Genomic DNA, 22,173 nt, shown 5'->3' with positions numbered 1-22,173 from the left:
AAAAATATTCCTTATAACAGTTTCCTTTAAACTGCTTTTATTTAATGTTATATTAAACATGACATACTGAAATAATTTCTTGTTGTTTTTTTATAATCACAGCATGGCCTTTCCTGTTCTGTTTGTAAAGAAATGACCATGCAAACTTTGTAAAACCCAATCTTATTACAAAAGCTCTTCAAAGTTCTACCAAATGTAGACATTTTCTGTTATTTCCAAAAACAACTAAATTTCCCCATCATGATACACATGGAGCAACATTGGAGTAGTGACAATAGTAAATGGATTGAACTGTAACGTAACCTATTCTGCAATAGCATCTTTTTTGTGCTAATTATACTAAACAACAGACATGGAGTCAAGGCTGTTTTTTCTGGATCAAAACAAAGCCCAACACCACACCTCCAAGGCCAAGATCAGACTTTCCAAGACCAGAAAGAATTAGAGTGATACTTTGGGACATTGCTTTTTTCTCTAAGAAAAAAGTATACACATAGAACATAGAATAATGAAAATGTTTTAAGAAAACTAATAATCAACATAATAAACTAATATGTAAGTTATTAAATGCAGCCACATGTCGATACAAAACCGCTAAACCAAATTCATAAGCTTACGTTGCAGAGTAGTTTGTACAATCAATTTAAAATAACCTTACAAAAGTAACAAAGATTTGTTATTAGTATAGCAAGTCGCCTAAAGACACCTCCTCATCGTCAAAATGTAGTTAATATATCCTGATTGCTCCTAACCTTTGTTTTCTGTATTACTGTGTGTAAGTACACATGATATTCACACTGCCAAACGGGAGCCCCCACACTGTTTTTTCATTGCGTGTTACAATGATGATCAATTCTATTCTAGTCAATAAAAACTAAGTTTCCAAAAATTTTTTAAAAAAATTTACAAACAGATCTGACATTTACACGTTATTACAAAACTAAAAGAGCAAAATGTACTGCTAATCATTACTGGATGCCCCTCTGTGTAAAACCAAGATAAACTGGCTTCCTTTAGACCTTAAGCCTCAGTTCCACTAACCCTACTCGTTTTGGCCCGTCCAGTTCGGTTCCTGTGAAGTGGTAGAATGACACCTCTTTGTGGTCCTAGACCAGGGGTTCCCAAACTTTTTAGCCGCGCACCCCCTTCCATGTCCCAATCGGGTTGACGCACCCCCGAGATTAATAACTAACTAACTAACTAAATAAATAAATAAATAAAAATAATATATATATATATATATATATTATATATATATATATATATATATATATATATATATATATATATATATAAAATGGGTTAAAGCCAAAATAATCAGTTCGACTGAAAAACTTTTTTGAGTCGGCCCATATGTATTTTAGGCCCGAGCAGCGAAGCGCTGCGAAGGCCTATTGTATCTGTAGTGTAAATTATTATTATTATTAATCTTCCACCCTAAAGAGGGGCCTTTTTGGGGGCTTTATCATATTCAAAAAAATTTTGTATTTTAAGGTCGTCACAAAAATCTAAAGAAAAATGCCTCAACGGCACCACCTAGCAATTTTCAAAGGACCCTTTGCTATTCACTTACTTCATCGTAGAGACATGAAATTTGGTACAGTGGTAGAGCTCACCAAGACGCTCAGAATTTACAATTAATGTCATAGTACCAGTATCACAGGAAGTCGGCCATTTTAGACTGAATGTCTGATTTTGACACCATTTTTGACGTTTACAGCATTGGTACTTGATCGAACTTCTCCTAGGGATTTTTAGCGAGCGGCTTGAAACTCGGTCAGTCTGATCATAAGGCATGGCCAATTAAAAGTTATCAAAACGGTGAGTTTTTGAGCATTTTGAAGGGGCGTTAGCAGGGGTCAAAGTTCACCTATTCGGCACAAAAAATAAAAGTGTTATATCTCCTACACAGAAACACACAGAGGCACCAAACTTTCTGTGATTGATCATCATCGGGTCTTCTACAATATCCAATGGTCAAATGATGACATCGCTTAGGCCACGCCCCCTGACAACAGGAAGTGTCATGTTTTGCTGTAAACGGTCGCTATGTTACCCCTCTGAACTAATCAATATGAAACTGTGCCCAGAGACAGAAGACATCTTGTTGTGTTGTGGATTCCAGCCCCAAGTGGATTCGATGGAGCAGGGGAGCGAAGTCACCTCAAACGCCGCTGCCATACGTTTGGTTCTGAATTCCACATTTTTGGGCCGAGCTGCTTAAAACTCACTTGGATGCATCCTTATCTAGCCCCCAACAGGAATCCATAACAAACTTTGGTGGGCGTGACCTAATGCCTCAACGGCGCCACCTAGCAATTTTCAAAGGACCCTTTGCTATTCACCCACTTCATCGTAGAGACATGAAATTTGGTATAGTTGCAGAACTCAACAAGACGCTCAGAATTTACAATTAATGTCATAGTGCAAGTATCACAGGAAGTTGGCCATTTTAGATTGAAGGTCGTATTTTGACCCCATTTTTGACGTTTACAGCACTGGTATTTGATCGAACCTCTCCTAGGGATTTTTAGCGAGCGGCTTGAAACTCGGTCAGTCTGATCATAAGGCATGCCCAATTAAAAGTTATCAAAACGGTGAGTTTTTGAGCATTTTCAAGGGGCGTTAGCAGGGGTCAAAGTTCACCTATTCGCCACAAAAAATAAAAGTGTTATATCTCCTACACAGAAACACACAGAGGCACCAAACTTTCTGTGTTTGATCATCATCGGGTCTTCTACAATATCCAATGGTCAAAATATGACATCGCTTAGGCCATGCCCCCTGACAACAGGAAGTGTCATGTTTTATTGTTAACAGTCGCTATGTTACCCCTCTGAGCTAATCAACATGAGACTGTGTTTAGAAACAGAAGACATGTTAGACATAACGCCGATGCCATATGTCCAGACTTCCATAGGATACTGACAAATTTAATGAAAAGTAACTTAAAATTACCTTAAAAGGACAACATTTTTAAAAGTCAAAAGTCTTATTTAATGCTTTGAGAACATCTCTTCTATTCGGCTACAAAATCAACTGGATTTGATGGAGCGGGGCAGCGTGGTGGCGAGGCGAAGTCACCTGAAACGCCGCTGCCATATGTCCAGACTTCCATAGGATATTGACAAATTTAATATAAAGTAACTTAAAATTACCTTAAAAGGACAAGATTTTTAAAAGTCAAAGGGCTTATTTAATGCTTTGAGAACATCTCTTCTATTCGGCTACACAATCAACCAAAACAGGATGATCTTTTAAGCTATAAGACCATTTTTAAGATGTCAATACATAGATTTTAAGCTGGTGGGTCGCCACTGCCTCCGGTGGCCAAATGCATCGCTGCATCAACTGATCTGCACCAGATTTTTTGCGAGTTGTGGGGGAGCGCTGCTCAATGCCTTCATGTGTATTGCCCGGTGGACAGGCAGGGAAAATGCGTGACAGCTTCTGCCATGGCTGGCGGCTGGCGGTGCGCGAACCCCTGCGGTGGCCAATAGGCCGGAGCGGAGCACAATAAAGATTTAAAAAGAATTGTAAAATATTTTTCTGGAGCTTGACTCAAAGCAAAACAATGTTTATAATTATTTGTAAACATTTGTATACTCTATGTTTATCTTGTTTTTAAGTATTTTATATTTACAATAAAATGCATAATTTATTTTTTAGACTAGTTCCATATGTAAGGTTGCAAGAAATCTTGTAACTATACTGAATTTGCAGCTTAAGAAGATTGGGTTTGACAGACAACACCAACTGTCCCCTCAATCCAGTGCACACAATACCACAACGGACCTCATCACGCTCTACAGTACATCAAGAAAACTAAATCAACTAAAACAAGTTCACGAGTGCACATGAAATGAAGTTAATCCATATTTGTGTATCAGGGTGTCTAAGCACTCTCCAGAATTTGACATCTCAGCAGAGCCTGTAATAATTATAGAAAGTAACGTTATAGTTGTTCTGCCTTTTGTTAAGACAGCAAGGAATTCATGTTGTGAATACATTACATAAATAAGATATAAATTAATTCTTAGTCAGAGGAAATCCAAGGCAAAAACAGAAACGTTTTGGGTTCATATTTAATCGAGTGAGACATCACAACTTTGTTAGATCTCTATGTGAATTATGTGAGATAGTGAGTGCTCTCACCTGTTGAAGTTGAATTTGTTCTACACGCTTCTGCCTTGGAAAATATGTCTTTTTACAAAAATAATGTTTAAAGCCAGATTTGTGAATAAAGGTTATTCAGAAAACGCAAGAAAAGGAAGCTTTGTGTGGGGAACTTTTGTCCTAGCTGTCTAGCTGCATATGGCCCCAGGACAGCACAATAGTTTTCTTGAAGTATAATTTGGGAGAAGTAGAAACAAGTATTCATTTCAAAAGGTAGGTAAAAAGGGAAAAAGTTTTTACAAAGTCTTACAATGTTGGATAGTCGCTATTTCCATCTTGCTGTAAAAATTGGTGAAATATCGTTTTTAATGCTTAGATATAAAATTGCAAGGCAATTACTAAAATTGCCTTTTGTTGAAAATGTTTTTTGGCATACCATACTTTATATTTGTAGCCTAGGTAACCTAGATGTGCATAATAAAAGAGTGGAACTAAAAGCTGGTCTAAAATTTTTATGGAGCTTTAACTTGCTAAGAGTAATAACGTTAGATGATTATATCTTTAAAATGAGATAACTGTCTCATAAAATGTGATAGTTTACTTGGTCTAAAGAGATGATTCAGTTCAATGTTATTTATATAGCGCCAATTCATGAAATATGTCATCTCAAGGCACTTTACAAAGTCAAAATCAATCAGATTATACAGATTGGGTCAGATTATACACATTGGTCGAAAAAAATTCCTATATAAGGGAACCAGTTCATTGCATCAAAGTCTTGACAAGTAGCATTCTCTCTTGAAGAAGCGTAGAGCCACAGGGAGAGTTGTCTGCATTGTCCATGGCTTTGCAGCAATCCTACCTACTGAGCAAGCATGAAGCAACAGCGGGAAAAAAAACTCCCCATTAACGGGAAGGAAAAACCTCCAGCAGAACCGGGCTCAGTATGAACGGTCATCTGCCTCGACAGACTGGGGGTTAGAGAAGACAGAGCAGAGACACAACAAGACAGACAAAAAAGCACAGAAGTTCTACATTAGATGATAGTAGCGGGTGATCTGTCTTCCCTGGATGATGCCACAGCTAACAGAACGCCAGACCAGGTGTACCTACTATGAAGAAAAAAAAATCATAAAGTTAAAAGCTGAAATGACAACAGTCATTCAAAATTGAAGAACAATAGACCCTGATGTCCTGCAGTAGCCTAAACGTATAGCAGCATAACTATAGAGGTAGCTCAGGGTAACATGAGCCACTCTAACTATAAGCTTTTTAAAAAAGGAAAGTCCAAAGAGCCAGCTTCTAGTGGAGAAGTTCAAGTATCTTGGGGTCTTGTTCACGAATGAGGGGAAGATGGAGCGGGAGATCGACAGGCGGATTGGTGCGGCGTCTGCTGTGAAGCGGGCGCTGTAACGATCCGTTGTGGTGAAGAGAGAGCTGAGCCAAAATGCATTATCATTATCCAATGGCTGTATCTCCTCGCTGCATCGAGCGATCTGCACCAGATTTTTTGTGAGTCGTGGGGGAGCGCTGCCGAACACGTTCGTGTGAATCGGCCAGTGGACGGGCGGGCAAAATGCGTGACAGCATCTGCGGTGGCGGCCGGCCGGCGGTGCGCAAATCCCAGCGGTGGCCAATATGCCAGAGCAGCGCTTTGCTGCGAGGGCCGATCATCACCGCTTGCGGTTTTTAATTTTATTTATTTTTTGTTTTGATTTTGTTTCTGACATTCTGTTTTTTATCCTTTTGTACGGTGACCTTGAGTGTCCAGAAAGGCGCCTTTTAAAAAAAATGTATTGTTATTATTATTATTATTATTATTATTATTATTATATATTCCCAGGACCGTGGAAATAATGCCACATTGGTTCGTTCACTTGCTTATTGTGCAAAGTCAACTTTAACCAAATCTGGTAGTTTTACAATATGCAATAACCATTCCTGTCTCTGTCCCACCTTTCAGCTTCAGAGCCTTGGTGTCATCCTGGACAGCCTCTAATAATCTCCTTCACTTTCCACATCCATAACATCACCTGGTTAATTTTCATCTCAGCAGCATCAAGTTCTTCCTTCAAACTTTAGCCAAACTGGTCCACAGTCCACTTCACAGTTTCAGCTCCCTTCCCTCCATAAACCTCCATAAACTACAACTAGTACAGAAGACAGCAGCTTGCATCATTACATCATCTTCTTCACACCTGTATATTAACTCCACTGGCTCCCTGTCACATTCAGTATAAATCAATCCTATGAACATACAAGGCCAACCACAACCTGGACAATGCAGGACATAAACACTACGATGTCATACATTTTAGTTTAACACAGATCGCACATTACAATAATCACTCTCTGCTTTGCCCGTTATTGCTCAACAATTAATGATCACAGCTCATGCGTTTATAAAAAAGCATTATTTAGCTTTTTTGAAGTTTAATAAAACTGTTAAATCCTAGCCCAGTGACTGGAGACAGGAGCCCACAACCCCCATGACCCTGTGTGACGTCGAGCTGCGTTTCCCCATCAGATACGGCTTGACGTCACACCTGTAGGGAAAAGCCGGTATAGAAAATCCGTGAAGGGTGGGATGTTACATTTTTAAGAAGTTTAATAAAATTGCTCAAGGTTTATCAGAAAAAAACCTAACTTGCTTTTAAATATGAATATTTTTAATTAGCAAAATGTTATTAATGTATTTCGTAAAGTTAAATATTGTTGAAGGTAATCTTGGCTGCAGTACCGTCTGTCTGGCAGGTGTTTTTGGGTCGGAGTAAAATGAGTCCATAGATCCACAGACAGGAGGCTTTTTCAGCGGTTTCTAGTACGACTTGCTTCTACAGTGTAGCTTCACATCGGCTCCACTCCGTGTAAAAATAAAAAATAACTTAATAAAAGCTCTCTAAGAATCACCTCTGGCCTCACCCAGTTAGAACCCGCTCTCCAGTCCATGTTGTAGCTGCAGTTTATTTTTTTGATGTAGTTTCCTTAATAATCAAAATCAAAATCCTTGTCATTTTATTAAGAGAGTCCTGTTGCGCAGCGGCTCATTAGATGGACGCTGCTGTATTTTGATTGATAGCAGCTCTGACTTCTTTGGTTCAGAAAAGCGCAGGTGAAATAATTAATTTTATTTTATTACTTTTTCCTAAACAGACCCAGTCGAATGCAGGAAATTGTTTTATATTCCGACCCTTCTTAAAAAAAAAGGGGCGTCATGCTAAATTATCCTGAGCTAACGCTTTACTCTTCGAGTTTTAAATAAAACATAACAGTGAATAATGAGGAGGTCCCTGGTTGGTCACCGCATTTATCAGCCAAATTGCTGGAAGCCAGTGAATAAACGCTGACAGGTGACATGGCCACAGGTGGAAATAATTCATTAATTAACTGCAGGAGCAGCGACAGACTGCTTACCGATGGAAGTTTTTGTCAGATGGTCAATCCGCTCCACTTCCTGACTTGCTGGTTTCATAAATCCAAAGAAAACCTTTGATCACCGCTACTGTCATTCATGCATCTGTGGCCAGTTTGAGATGCTGTTCCAAAAGTTAGAATGATTGAGCACCGATAAAGCTCAGATTGGCAGATGTCCGCTTTGCAAAGACCCGCCCTACTCTCTTTGTGATTGGCTAATGTTCCGGTTCTGCCAGATTTCATTGGTTGAGAGCAGCTTCAGTTAAAAACCTTGAATAAAAAGTGTAGACGGAACAATTTGAGCTCATTTTCTAAAATGACGGAAATCCGTCGCAGCGACGGAGAACTTTAACCCCTGATATATATATATATATAAAACAGTTGTAGTTACAACTCAAACGTTGTAACAAAGCTTCTAAATCTGAGTCTGACGCACAATTTACGCTGCAAAGTACAAACACGCAGTAGTTTGATTTGTGTCCGATGACGAGCGAGCGAGCGAGAGAGAGAGAACTGGTGAAGCAGCACAGAGTAACAATAAGAGAGCGCTCCATAAAGATGTTATTAGGCGCCCGCCTATGCATTGAAAATGCATGGCGGAGGCCTTATACTATGCACCTAATAAGGGTTTCTTTATTTTTATTGCTTTTTATTCTTCCGTCACCGTTAATACAGCCCGAACCGTAGGCTGTACCCCCACAAACTATATATCAAAACGTGCGTCTTGACGCTGCGAAGTGTGCTATTTGTACTTGACGCCATTTAAAGTTACCGTGGTGACAAAATTAACCAAAAACCACTTCTCAAAACTACTTCCTAGACACAGTTGACCTCTCAAAAATGCAGAGCTCAGCATGACACTTTTTTTGGTACTGTGGTTAAGGTGTTGGGCTGGTGCACCAAAGGTCGCAGGTTCACAACCCGCTCGGGGGTACCCAATATTTTTATTTATTTTTTTTACAAGTAACAAATAAATAATTTGAACAACTGATATAAATGAATGAATGATGAAAAAATTGCAACAGCAAGACCTACCCCCCGGCCAATACAGCACCACTCACCTGTGGGAAATGGCACTACACACCATTTTTGTCAAATGTTGAGTTCTGGGCCCAGATTTGGTGAGGCTTAGTTGCTAAAAGAGGCCGATCTGACACATGGCCTTTGGTGAGCTTTGGTGACATTAAGTATTGGCACCCTTTTTGAGGAACTTCCCAGTACAGGATTTGGACCAAACTAACAGAGTACAATCACCCGGTGATACTGGACACAACCATGTTAGCGGCTAACGCTTAGCATGTTGCTAACAGGAAGTAGCTCTAGGAAGGTCTCACCAACTTCTGCTTCACAGAGTTTGTACTTCCTTTAGTAGTTTGTAATGCCTTTAACATTTTTATTCACATATTTCATTTTTTCATGCTACACTGAAGTATTTAATCATGTTTTAATAACACCAATTTTCCATGCTGCTTGGATGCAGACCTTCTCCTGTCGGCTGGTTTTGACGAAGACAAATCCTTTTCACACTCAGAAGATTTGATTTAAAATCCCCAAGTGATAAAAGCCTACGACCAAGGAACTCGGAAGCTTTGCCTTTGACGGTTACGTGCACCACCAGGCGGGCGCCTTCTTCAACTTCTTCAGAAGTTGAACGATTCTAGTTAATCAGAGAAATTTTTCTGATTGTTTCAAAGCGGTTACCTTCAGCGGGTTAACACGCCCACGGCAACACCTCGGTTCCCCCAGCCCATTTCTGCCTGAATATGCGCTAAAAGTGCCTCTTTAAAATTAACTGCACGGTGCAGTCTGCGCCTGTCCCAATCGCAATGAGAAGTATTACAGATCTGTGCGTGAGCATAGTCAAGAAATCCCCCCAGGAGCAGCGGTAACGACAGTGGTGTGCGTGTCATGCGCGTCAGTGATTGTCACCGGTTCAAAGTCGCGGCACCATGAGCAGCAGCGGTGCGCGATCCATGGAGACTGAGTCACTCAATTTAATCTCGGAAATAAAACTTTCGGCCCAAATTAAATGTTTCCTCTGCTGACATAAACAACGTAAAGTCAGGAGCTTGTTTTCGTCTCCCGGATCCGTTGCGATTCCCTCCTCTGTTGCCTCCAATTTCTCCCTCACTGTCTTCCTCTCCTCTTTAATGACTAACTTTCACCTTGGATGTCTCACCTGTTCCCCTGATTTCAGCCTATTGAGCATATTTGCGAGAATTATTGAAGCAGAGACCACAAGCCATATGCGCATATACAGCACAATGCTGATTTTTCATCTTAAAATGAAGAGTAGAAGAAGATTTCTTCTAAATAAATACAGTTTATTAACATTTTCGTGTTAATAATGTATCGTTCCGTTATGACACCCAAGCACCAGACCGAGGTTTTGCTGCTAACACTTTATTTTAGGACAAACAAAACAGCAGAACAGCTTTCACTCCGCTGGTCCCCCGAATCACGACTCCTCTCCCCGGAAGCCACACATTTCTTCCGGTATGACCCCAAAGTAATCTGATTTAAAGGAACAGTAAGTGTGCAACAGCATTTAGCCATAAAGTCTAATAAGGAACATTACAATACATTTTTATTTATTGATTAAATTAAGTTTTTTTAGCTTTACAAAAGAAATGCTTATTTACACATCTTTATTGAGTGGGGGGAAAAAAACACGGTCAGACGCCATTACAGTTTTCGCCTCGCGCACCCCCTAGTGGCAGCTCGCGCACCCCCACACTTTGGGAAACCCTGTCCTAGACCAATCCCATCTACAGTGGCTCCAAGTTCAAGCGAATCCTCCCCAGAGCCGCTGGGCGTTGCTGACTTGCTCAGCTCCATTGCTTCTCCTTGTTTACTCATGACACGCATGCGCAATATCATACCTAACATGGTCACGTTATGGGAATTTTACACAGAAGTGCTTTGTTTAGTAACAAATAGAGCAAAAACAAAGTGTAAAAAAAAATAAATATAATAAGCCAACAGGGTGCAATAATTTCATTGGAAAAACAAATGTATGCAACCAGAGTGAGCTACTGGTGTACAACTTTGTAAAGTCATAGTACATGGCCAGCTTAATGCTGTTAAAGTAAAGATCCTGCACATATTAATGAATTATTATTCTATACTATTCTATAGGCTGTAAATAACATTTACAGGATCCGGGTGGGCATGCAACTTGCATTACAAAGGAGGAATTTTGATTTACGTTATGACATATCACTTTAAAATGGCTCAATGCATGTGCAATAAGATTTAGTACCGTTCAAAATGGTGTAACACTGGCATATGTCCTTGTTATTATTAGAAAGCTGCTGAGTAACAATATTAAGACCACATCATATCAAGACGAAGTAAGGTAAGAAGAAAGCAGCACAGTTATTAATTATCTTTTATGGAGCGTTAACTGCTACTGCTGTGTGTGGATGTGTAGTGAGACACAGGAGAGTGATGTGAAAGACGGATAAAATGCGATATGAACGTTCAGACTGTAGACGCTTTAAAAAGTATCTGATACGAATCTGAATTAGTACCACATATGGAAGTGACATAAATTGGATTTTTTGGGAGGTGAAAAGGTCAGGATTGGGCCATTCATAATGCTATGAAAAAGATTGGGTCGCTAAAAGCTAATTTAGTGAGGATGAAAGGGAGTTATGTTTTCATATATTTGACAAAAACTATAGTGTCGAGTCAGCCTTGGCCCAGCCTTTTAAGACACTATAATATGAGACCAAGCCTAAGAGCAAGGCATCACTTTTCCAAGACCTGGAAAAATCAGCCGACTGAACATAATTTAGCTGACTGAAACATTCTGGCCTTCATTAAGATCCTGATCTAGCTACTGAGAATGGCTCAGGGAATCCCCAGTACTCCAGAATTATTTATTGGTGCACCAGAGTTACATACCTTCTGCTTCAGCCGACTTTTGACTTCTTTGATGCGCATTTTTGCATGGTCCTTTGCCTGTTAAACAAACAATCAGATCCTCACCGTTCTTGCAGCTTATAAGCAACATATCAGTTGTGAGTCTCAAAGACCGGAGGAAAGGCAGAGGAATCATTAGATAACTTGTTGGCATCATGTTGGCTGTTATGCAATAAGCAGAATTATGCTATGTATGCTATGTATGTGTTTTTATGCAGTCTCCGCAGACATGTTAGATATTAAATAAATGTATAAGACGGATGGCTTTGAACAAGAAAAGTGCTTACAAATTTGTAGACAGTCTTCATGGCTGGGTTTGCCTTGGTCTTCACAGTTTGGAAAATAGCTCCACCCCCTTTCTGTTTGAAAACATTTAGATTACAGGGTTAGAGGAGAAAACCACTGTTTTTACACATCTCTCAAATCTAAATAGCTCTAGCCTTTATTTGTCAAATGACTTGATAAACATTTCCAGCAATCTAATGCGGTGAAGAAAATCTGCACAAAGATGGACGATTGGATTTCAACAAGTATCCCAAACTCAACCGGCAGCGGTCGCAAAATGACCCAAAGCATGTCTCAAAATCCAGCGTATGTCAAGAAACCCCTATTCAAGCTTTTACAGATCTCTCATGGTGACTGACACACAATATAAGCTGTAATGTTTAGTGTAGAAGGAAAACAAAGCAAAGGAACACTGGATGATAGTGTATGATATTTTTGTAGGCATACAGTCTAAGGCACTATATTAAATACCTTTATACACATTAAGCTGGTTAAATCTGCTTGTTATCTAAACAGACTGTTTTCAATCCCAGGTTGTGAGAAGCTAACAAACTGTTTTGTCCAACAGCTGGGATTCTGTAGAGCTATACTACAGCAGGGTTAATGCCCACAGGACTGTGTGTATTGAATTTGCACACAACACCAGCAAACTAATTATGCAAAAACAAAAAAGGTATTAAGTGTTTTCTGTACAGCTATTTCAGCACATCATAAATAAGTGCTTAAATATGTACTAACATGCTAGCTGCCAGGAATTTCTTGTGGTAGTGGAATATTCACCATAGTCAGCTGACACAATTAAAGTCTGTGTTCAACTGAATCAAGCTATCTAGGGATGTCACCAAGTAACTTGGAGTTAGATGAACAAGCACATCAACATTACATTTCCCAACTATCTGCAGACAGAAAAGAAAGACATGGAACTAATTCAAAGAACAATTTCAACAGATTCCTTTCAGAACAGGTCAGAACGGCTCACCTTCACAGTGAGGAGCCACTGGTAGTAGGTCCTGTCACTGCCTGTGAGGGAGGGGGATCAATACAAAACATGTCAGCATGACCAATAATTCAAACGCCAGGAAGCATCTGTATGAGCAGTTTATACATACAACTTATTTTATTTTTTGTAATAATTGCACTACTGAGTATTGTCTGTTCTTGTCCTGGTAAATATCAGTCCTGCCTTTAATACAGTCGATCGCAATATTGTCAAAGAAATTTTTTAACGTACAGGAGGGATCCAGGGAACAGCACTGTGCTGGTTTTAATCTTGTTTGTCTCACAGATGTAAATGATGAATCTTCACACTCCACCACCTGGCACTGGGTCTAGGAGCCATGCTAGGACAGAGCTGGGGTTCCCAATGACCATATTTAACCTCTTCCTTTCAGCTGTAGTTAAGCTGCTGCTCCAACAAACCACATCATAGAAGATGGCAAAAAAATCTTCATAAGTGCCCCCTGCACTCCAAACGATCTCAGTCTAGTTAGCAGGTAGAGTCTAGATGGTATTAAAGCATGGATGAAATCAAAGAATATGATCTTTCCAGGGTTCTCCAAGTGATTCAGAGCTCAGTGTAGGATCTAGATAAAGCACATCCACCCGATGCCAAGTTGGTAGGCCAACTGCAGCGAATCCAATGAAGACCTCAGCAGGGTGCGAAGATGGATGAGGACCAAACCTCTCGAGTGTCTTCATAGGATGAGAGGTTGATGTCATCTGATTGTAACTGCTCAGGTCCTTTGAATGTGCCATCTTCGGCCCTGGTAACACACACAAGATCTTCCACAGCCGTGGTACGTTCCTAAACTTCAGGCTCATGTTGAACATGTATCCCATGATGCCACACAGTTGATCGATGCAGCACCTCAGGAGACTGGAGCTGATGCCATCCAGACCTGCAGCCTTTTGCACCTTGATATTTTGTAGCTCGGTCCTCGTCTGAAGCGTTGGCAGGGACAGGATGGTGGTGGGGGCTGTGGGATGGAGTCCTCTGAACACGAGGGGGTGGGTGATGGCTGAGAGTTGAGAGGTATGATGTTCTGGCAATAAATGTAGGCAATCGTCAAAGAAAAGGGTGGGTTGCATCGGCGGACTCTGTCCAGCTCATTCAACCAAGTTAAATCTGGTCGAGTATCTGAGAAACTCAGGAGGACTTTCTCCAAACAGAACATCCTGGTGCATCTCAGACCTAACAGGACTCTCAGACAAAAGCTTGTCCATCCCAAGGACAAAACCCAAATAATACAAACAGAGCTGCTTGGTGTATGCACTTCAGTACAACAAGGTGTGTTCAGACCTCTATGTTGGAAAAACTAAACGGCCTCTCAACAGAAGCATAGCTCAACACGGGAGAGCCAGCTCCTCAGGAAAAGATGCAGCGGTTCACCTACATCTCAAGGATATGGGACACCCTTTTGAGGACCAAAATGTCCATATTTTGGACAGAAAAGACAGATGGTTTGAAAGGGGGTAAAGGAAGATATTAAACTCAAACAAAAGAAACGGTCTCTAAACAGCGAGATTCAGCTTTCAAAAACACAGTTTAGCATTAAGCTTGATACCCATTCGGTTTCAACCTTGGTCTTGTGTGTGACCAAGACATCTTCTTGAACCAGACGAACAAGGGCCCTACAGAGTCTCGTTGTTCAGGGAGCCTAATCTACATGTGAACTTATGAGACTTTCTATAGACTCCACTTTGCCGTACTCTACTCCACTCCGTGCGCTTTGAGATTTTTTAGACTGACTTTTTTCCCTACCCGGCTAGGTTTTCTGGACCCTACTCAGAAGATAGTACTGTGGTAGTCGAGGGGAGTACAGCTCTTATGTGAGCAGACTGCTCGTCAGTGATTAGGCGTGGGTGTGGCCAGCCAGCAAACAGTGGATCGAGGAGGAAACATTTTTAAAAAAAATCACCCACAATATGCCGATGCTACGGAGAGGGAAACACTGGGTACACTATAAGATGTTAAGTTTTATCTTAAGAGTGTGTGGTTCAAAAACCTGTTCTTCAAGGCCACTGATCAAACCACTATTGTGTGTGTATGGTAGAGGGGAGAGCAACTGCTGCTGCACCCACTATGTCAGCGTTCTGCAGGAGAGAGAAGGCTCTGGAGCTGGAGCAAAGCCCAGCTGCCACGAAGCCAGAGGCTGGGATTCACACGGACAGTGGGACCCTTCTCTCTCGGCAGCCACTGGTGTGGAGCAGTGAGGAGGCTACTGGAGGACAGAGCAACTGCTACTGCAGCGTGAGGGCAGCCACTGCCAAGATAAGAAGCTGTTGCTGCCTGTGTGGAGTTTTGCTCTGCTGCAGCGGAAATGGATCTGACCCAAAGAACACTCCATTGAGTCAGCGCAGTGTGAATACCCAATATTCAGCTTATAGAAATAAAAATCCCTAAATTTGAACTGCGTAAGGTGTTTTGGAATGAATGAGTCTCATCTCCCCTCTCTGTCATTTGATACACTCAGGCACACAGTAAGATACTGTGCAATTAATTTATATCTTCAAGTTGCAGAACTGAGCACTTTCCATGGAACAGACATTCCCTTAGAAACTGGAGGGTTCAAACACAGATTTGCATTGTAAATAATTTTCAGCGGGTCAAAAACCTGTGAAACCAGTAGTGTCTTTGTAAACATGCAAACAGGCAATGAACTGGGCTGGTGGTTTATTGATTCTTAGCAGGCCTTCACAGCTTTGGGAAAGAAGCTGCAATGGAAACATTTGTCAACTTCTAAATTTAAACCTTGTGCAAAACATATCACCTTTAACAGAATGGCATGTATAAATTACAGCCCGTGTTTGCAGAGAGGTAAGGTTAATCAGAGTTCAGTTTTTCCGTGTGTGCTTACATGGTCGTAAAGCATTCTTTAAAGGAGAAGTCCGGTCAAAATCAGAATTCAAACTGCTGAAAGTACTTTAAATATAAAACTACTACATACTGTGCAAAAAATTATATGTTTTTTTAATTATGAATAATTTTTATTTAATCATGTTTATGTGGAGGAATCCATCTTGGTCAAGAATAGTACTGTCACCTCCCATTTTTTGACGTCACTCGGCGGACCCGCAGTTGAGCAAGTTTCAACGCTCTGTTTGTCACGGCGCACTATTTTCCAAGATGGCGACGACTGGTGTTCTGTACGAAGCAGAGTGATGAAGTACTTAGAAGAGTTTCTTGACAGAAACCGGACTTTTGACGGAATCCAGCGTACCCATTTCCAGTGCAAAGTCAGTCGGGTCCTACAGTATATATGTATACGCGCATGTGTGTGTGTGTATGTGTGTGCGCGCGCACTCCGCCGCAGCATGGCTTTGCCGGCGCTGCAGCGGAGCACACACACACACACATACACACACAGCGGAGGAGAGATCGCGCTGAAGTGACTTAAGTAAATAGGGCAGGTGGTCATTATTGTATAAATATTAAAATATAAAAGCGTTCCAGCACATGCTGGGGCGGAGGGATACCACATCACATGTGGTATCCCTCCGCCCCTCTGCTCGGTGACCATCCCCGCAAATTCTAAATAAACAAATTCTAAAATAAAAAATAACTTACCGAAAATCCTCGCTCTCATGTCATGTTCAAAATATTCTTTTTAAAAATGGTTGCTGCATATGACGTGTTTTCTCTCTGGCCAGAAGTTAGATGGCAAATCCGCTCTGTTCAAGTTGGCAATCCAGCGCCGAGCCAGGTGGCTCATGATTTGGGAAGTTGAAATAAGCAATGTTTTTTTCTACTTTTACCAGTTGTGTTGGAACATCCGATGGCCATGCACGGGGGCATTGTTGCTTCAGCAATAGCTCTTGGGAATGTCAGTGGTGAAGTCCTCTGGAAATCCGAAAAAATTATTGATGATTGCAGCTATGTAGAACGGCTCCTATTGACTTTGCATGGAAAGCGGAGAGAAATGCTGTCGCCGCTTCCGCTTTTCCACGCCCCAGGATGTGATGTCAAACGGCCCTTACTGCCCAAATATGGGCAGTAATGTCAGCCCCCATACACAGTGATTCAGACGACAATTTATGTTTTTATTTTCTTATTGATTAAAGATAAGTTCAGTAAATAACCACAAACGTATTAGTTTTAGTTATAGCTAATGATACCCTGATTTTTCCTTGTTGACCGGACTTCCCCTTTAAACTTTATTATGCGTGTGTGTGTGTGTGTGTGTGTGTGTGTGTGTGTGTCAAAGTGTGAGGGATGATGGTAATTTAGAGTGGGAGAGGAGAGCTGGGTCCTGCCCAGGCTTTAGGAGGGGTTAAATGTCAGGTGCCAAGATAGAGCTGTTAACATGAGGCTCTTTGTTTGTTCATCACAGAGGCTCCTCCTGTTTGTGTACATCTGTTCCCTATAAAAACACAGAGTTTGTCTCACTAGGTGTGCATTTGGGGAAGAATGCACCCTGAATGCCTTCAATAAAGACTGATCTCTGTATTGAAAGAGTATCTTGCTTCTTGATTATAATTTTTCCATGACAAAGCTGTTTTTAAGTCTATTGGTTTTGTTTTACTGCTTCTGAATCGTTTACCTGATTGAAGTGGGTGAGATATGATGGAGTGGTTGGGATTTGTGGCAATGCATCTCTCCCATTTCTGGACTTCTGTAGCATAAACAGTGTCTAGATCTTCTAGACAGCATCCCACAAACCCCTGTGCTGTCTTTACCACCCATGCTAAATCCTTCCTCTCCTGTGCTGTGCAGCTTCCATACCACGCTCTCACACTAGATGCTTTTGATTGCAGTTCTTTAAAAGGTTTATTAGCAGCTGAGTAGAAAGTCTAGTACGTTTGAGTTTCCTGAGGAAGAAGAGTCATTGTTGGGAGGTGTTCGCCTAGTTCAAGTGAGATCAGAGGAAATGTGAACGCCCAGGAACTTTATGCTGTCACACTCCACTACCTCCCCCTGTATGCAGAGAGGAGCGTGTTCGGTCTTCCTGGACCTCCCTTAGTCCACTATGACCTCCTTGGTCTTGCTGGTGTTCAGGATGAGGTTGTTCCTGGAGCACCACTGTGTCAGACTGTGGACCTCCTCTCTGAGGCGAGTTGAATCATTGTTGAATATGAGAGCCACCACAGTGGTGACACCCGCGAACTATAGCAGGAGCAGTCATGGGAGAAGACGGTGAAGTCACTGGAAATTGTAGGGTACCAAAACCCATTTCCAGCAGCGCCGGCACATTCCTGCGGTGCAGACCAAGCCTGTGAACTGCTCTTCACAGTGTTCGCACAAATCAACAAGCAGCAAGACAGACCACCATTAACCAGAAGAGACCCCTGGAAAACCTCCAACACATTGGAAGGTATGTACATGCCGCTATAGTCGGAGCTTATGTTGCTGCTCCCCACAGCTTGCCTGACAAATCCTCTAGAGCTATAGGCTGCATTTTAGGAGGACACCACACTGTTTTAGTTGTTTTGTCTTTGACTAATATTTGAATTTGTTTGACAAACAAGCAAAAATAAGAGAAAATAAACCAGGAGGCTTTTTTCACACCACTGTATGCATTTCTGTTTTAAAATGTTCTTTTTTTGTAAAGTTCCTTGAGTAACATTTGAGGTATTGGTACTAAATAAATAAACTGAATTAAACTGAACCAAAATGAAAGTTAAATTATTTCACTTCTATTGTGAACTGGTGGTAGGGTGGTAGTGGGGTCTTGTATAAAGATAGCAAAGTTGAAAAGACAATTGGTAGTCTAAGGTTATTTAAACAGTTTTAAAAGGCCATTCATTTAAGGCCATTCTAGACATTTTAAACACAGTTTGGTAGGGTAGAACTGGCAGCTCACCTGCATATTCTCCCATGTTGATCTCATCTTCAAAAATGTCATTGAAGCCCTCTCCTGAGTTTAGCAGGTCCAGGCGGCCATCAATAAACTGCATTAGAAGTACAAAGGAAGGAAGAGGAAGATACAATTTTTGCACGAGCTTGTACATTTCCAAACCATTGAGCAACAGTTGATGTTGAACGTGGGATTTCAAAGAAGCAGCTGTAACTGCTGTGTGTACCTGTTTAAAGAGCTGCAGCTGAATAGCATTCTGGAGAAACTGTTTCATGGCACTTGAACGATGGTTGATAAAGGTCTCTTCATTGAATGTTATCGGTTCCCCCTAAAATGTTTTAAAACATACCACTTATGTCACAGCTCTGTAACAAAACAATCTGACTTAAACTTCTTGATGAACTAATATTAAAATACACAAACTTAGTATCTAGTTGAAGAAAGAATGGCAACTCAAAACAAAAACAAAAGTCTGAAGCCTTTAATTTTTGTAATAATTTGAGGAATGGATTCAAAACAATTTTTTTTTTTGTATCACTAGTGGCCTTAATTTTCCAGGAAGCTGACAGGAGATGAGGTTGAGAGAGAGGGGGAAGACATGTGGCAAAGGTCTAAGGGCTGGGACTCAAACTTGAGATGGCCGCTTCGAGGACTAAGGGCTGCGAACATGGGTCTGGGCCTGATCAGTGGCGCTGCAAGGGTCTCTTGGGGGCCCAAGCAAAAAACTCCAATCCAGCACTGACAAAAATGTTCAGTGTAAACTTAAAATTTTAATTATTACAAAACGCACATCAGAATTTTAAAAATCCTGTCATTTAACAGTATAGTGGGTGATTTTTCTGGAAATGTAGCTAAGAAACGGCCAAGTCAACTTTTGCGCAAGACTGTCCTCCCTGCTGCTCTGCTTCTTAAGGGGGATCAATCAGGAACGAATCTTCCAAATAAACTCTGGTTTAACTTTTGTCTTCTGAGGCCTTCTACTTCTCTTCATTAAATTGTAAGACAATTTGCTTCTTGCAACTCTCAACCATTTTCTAAGTACACGGTGAGAGCAGCGGAGCTACAATGAACAGCTGAGATCCTCACTGGTTACAAAAACACTAGAAGTGCACGCAACCAGCAAGAGGAAACTAGTAAGGAACAAGCATTGCCATTAGGTGAGAACATCACAATGATTGGCCTGTGGCACAGCCAATAGCTTAAATGATCCCTTCATAACATGAAGCCAAAACAGATTGTCCACTATACCTTTGACACTACAAAACCCCTACACTAAATACAACAAACACTAAAAAATATTGTTGCACGTTAAGTCAATAATTTAGCATTCTTAGCATGGCTGTTTGAAAACAACTTTTATGAGTCAAAAAATGGAAAGCTATGGTTTTACAGTTATTACATACAGCAAGCTTCCTAAACAAGTTATAGTCTTTACAGCCAGTTTCATAGCATGGGCCTGGCTATGTTAAAACTGCATTAACTAAATCTATTGCTTTGAGCTAAATAAGCCACAATAAGCTATAACAAAACAGTCTTGTTTTTCTTTTCCTTCTTCCTTTTTTTACTTTCTTTTTTGCTTTCAGAAGGATAACTTCTTTTTATCTTGAAGCAAGTCAATGCTGCTGTCACCCTGTGCTTGTGCAGCAAACATTATAGAGTTATTTAGCTCAAAGCATAATTATAAGCCACAAAGTTACACTCACCACTGTGTTAAATTTAATGAATATTATTGTCTTCCTCTTTCTTGTCTTTTCCCTTCCAAAAGGATAACTTATTTTAATTTTGACGGAGCTGAGGCTGCTATGCAGCCGGGGGACTCGTGCTCATGTTTGTTTACTGTCAATGTGACTTTTCTGCTGTTGTGGTTCTGAATTGGTTCAAAGTTCGTCAGCCCTCTGGGGGCCCCTGGTGGCCCCAAGCAATTGCCAGGCCTGCCTAATGGCACCAAGCACCCCTGGGCCTAATATGGAAGCACTCACAAATGAACAGCAACTTTGTCAGAAGCTATCACGTTTAAGTTTAAACTTAACATCACAGACTGACCGCTTCAATCTGCAGAGCGTTCCTGTAGCTGCCAAACAGAGAGGCCTGACTCTTGAGAAAGGCTCGAGCAACACCATCACCCGTTGTTGTCGAAACTTTTTTCAAACGACTTTTTAAGGATGAAACCTGCAGGTCAAGATGTCACACTCATTAGTACTCACTCTACAATGCCTTTTCACATAATAATGAGTATCTTTATCCAATAATTGGGAATTCTTAGTTTTGTCTTTCTGATCACTTAAAAGCCATAAGTAGCTGCTCGGGAATGTCTCACCACATCATTAGGAAGGCTTTGAAGGTCATCATAGGGGGTTTCCAGGGTGTTGGTGTCTACATTTAAAAGCACCACATCATCCAGAGCCATCGTTTGAACTTTCTGCAAAAATCAACAAAAGCAAATGGCACAGTGACACAATATCAATCTATTTCTTTATTACATAATTGAAATCTTGTAAGAACCGAAACAGGTGGAGTTATATCAAACGCAGAGACTTAAAGTTAGAGTTTTTAGTTTTTAATGATGCCGTTCAAATGTGCCGTCATGGAACCCTACCTCCATTAGGCTGGCATGTACTCCTATGAGGAAAGGCATAGGCGCACTGTGGGAGGAAATAAAACGGATCAAGGTTCACTAAATACAGACGTATTCACACAACAGTCTGACATCAACTAAAACTGCAACATTAGAGCAACCCATCATTCACTCCACTGCTCTGCTGTCATATATTTAGAGTACTTTGTAGGAATTCAATTCTGGAGAAGTACAAACAGGATTTCTCCCAAAACTACCTTTTCCATAAAACAAATAAGGTATTACATGACACCTCTTGCAACTTTCTAATAATGCTATGAGGTAAGCCACATGAAACACAATTACCGTCCTTTATTCTCGTTGTAGTGTACAGAATATTAAGAACAATCAATAAGATGTCATTAATATGATCAAAAGCCAACTTGTGTAACCAGTGTTTTTCCTTAATTACCACGTGTTCCTGCTGCAGAATAGATGAATAACTTGCATCTTTACTGTTATTTGGATGCTGGATAAAGTCAGTTCAGGCTGAATGCAGATGACAGTTTTAATATTCAATTCAATTCAATTTTATTTATATAGCGCCAATTCATGAAACATGTCATCTCGAGGCACTTTACAAAGTCAAAATCAGTCAGATTATACAGATTGGTCAAAAATTTCCTATATAAGGGAACCAGTTGATTGCATCAAAGTCCCGACAAGCAGCATTCACTCCTGGAGAAGCGTAGAGCTACAGGGAGAGTCAACTGCATTGTCCATGGCTTTGCTGCAATCCCTCATACTGAGCAAGCATGAAGCGACAGTGGGAAGAAAAACCACCCGTTAGCAGGAAGGAAAAACCTCCAGCAGAACCGGGCTCAGTATGAATGGTCATCTGCCTCGTCCGACTGGGGATTACAGAAGACAGAGCAGAGACACAACAAGAGAGACAAACAAGCACAGAAGCACACATTGATCCAGTAATCTGTTCTACATTAGATGGTAGTAGCGGGTGAGCCGTCTTCTCTGGATGATGTTACAGTTAACAGAACGTCAGACCAGGTGTACCTACTATGATGG

At 40.9% G+C, this 22,173-nt stretch overlaps 1 protein-coding gene across 1 annotated transcript in view; it reads right to left on the bottom strand.

The window, feature by feature from the left end:
* Nucleotides 1-22,173, bottom strand: part of dennd1a (DENN/MADD domain containing 1A) — a gene marked incomplete in the record, with an annotated part of 97,961 nt that overhangs the window by 38,601 nt on the left and 37,187 nt on the right. The window contains 6 exon segments of the mRNA XM_036133556.1: nt 12,722-12,762; nt 18,543-18,630; nt 18,763-18,864; nt 20,580-20,705; nt 20,854-20,955; nt 21,133-21,178. Coding sequence (XP_035989449.1) covers nt 12,722-12,762; nt 18,543-18,630; nt 18,763-18,864; nt 20,580-20,705; nt 20,854-20,955; nt 21,133-21,178 — 505 coding nt within the window.

The sequence above is a fragment of the Fundulus heteroclitus genome, unplaced genomic scaffold (genome assembly GCF_011125445.2).
Source record: "Fundulus heteroclitus isolate FHET01 unplaced genomic scaffold, MU-UCD_Fhet_4.1 scaffold_64, whole genome shotgun sequence".
Lineage (NCBI taxonomy): Eukaryota > Metazoa > Chordata > Actinopteri > Cyprinodontiformes > Fundulidae > Fundulus > Fundulus heteroclitus.
The sequence above is the reverse complement of the archived record's forward strand: the minus strand, read 5'-3'. Positions and strand labels throughout refer to the sequence as shown.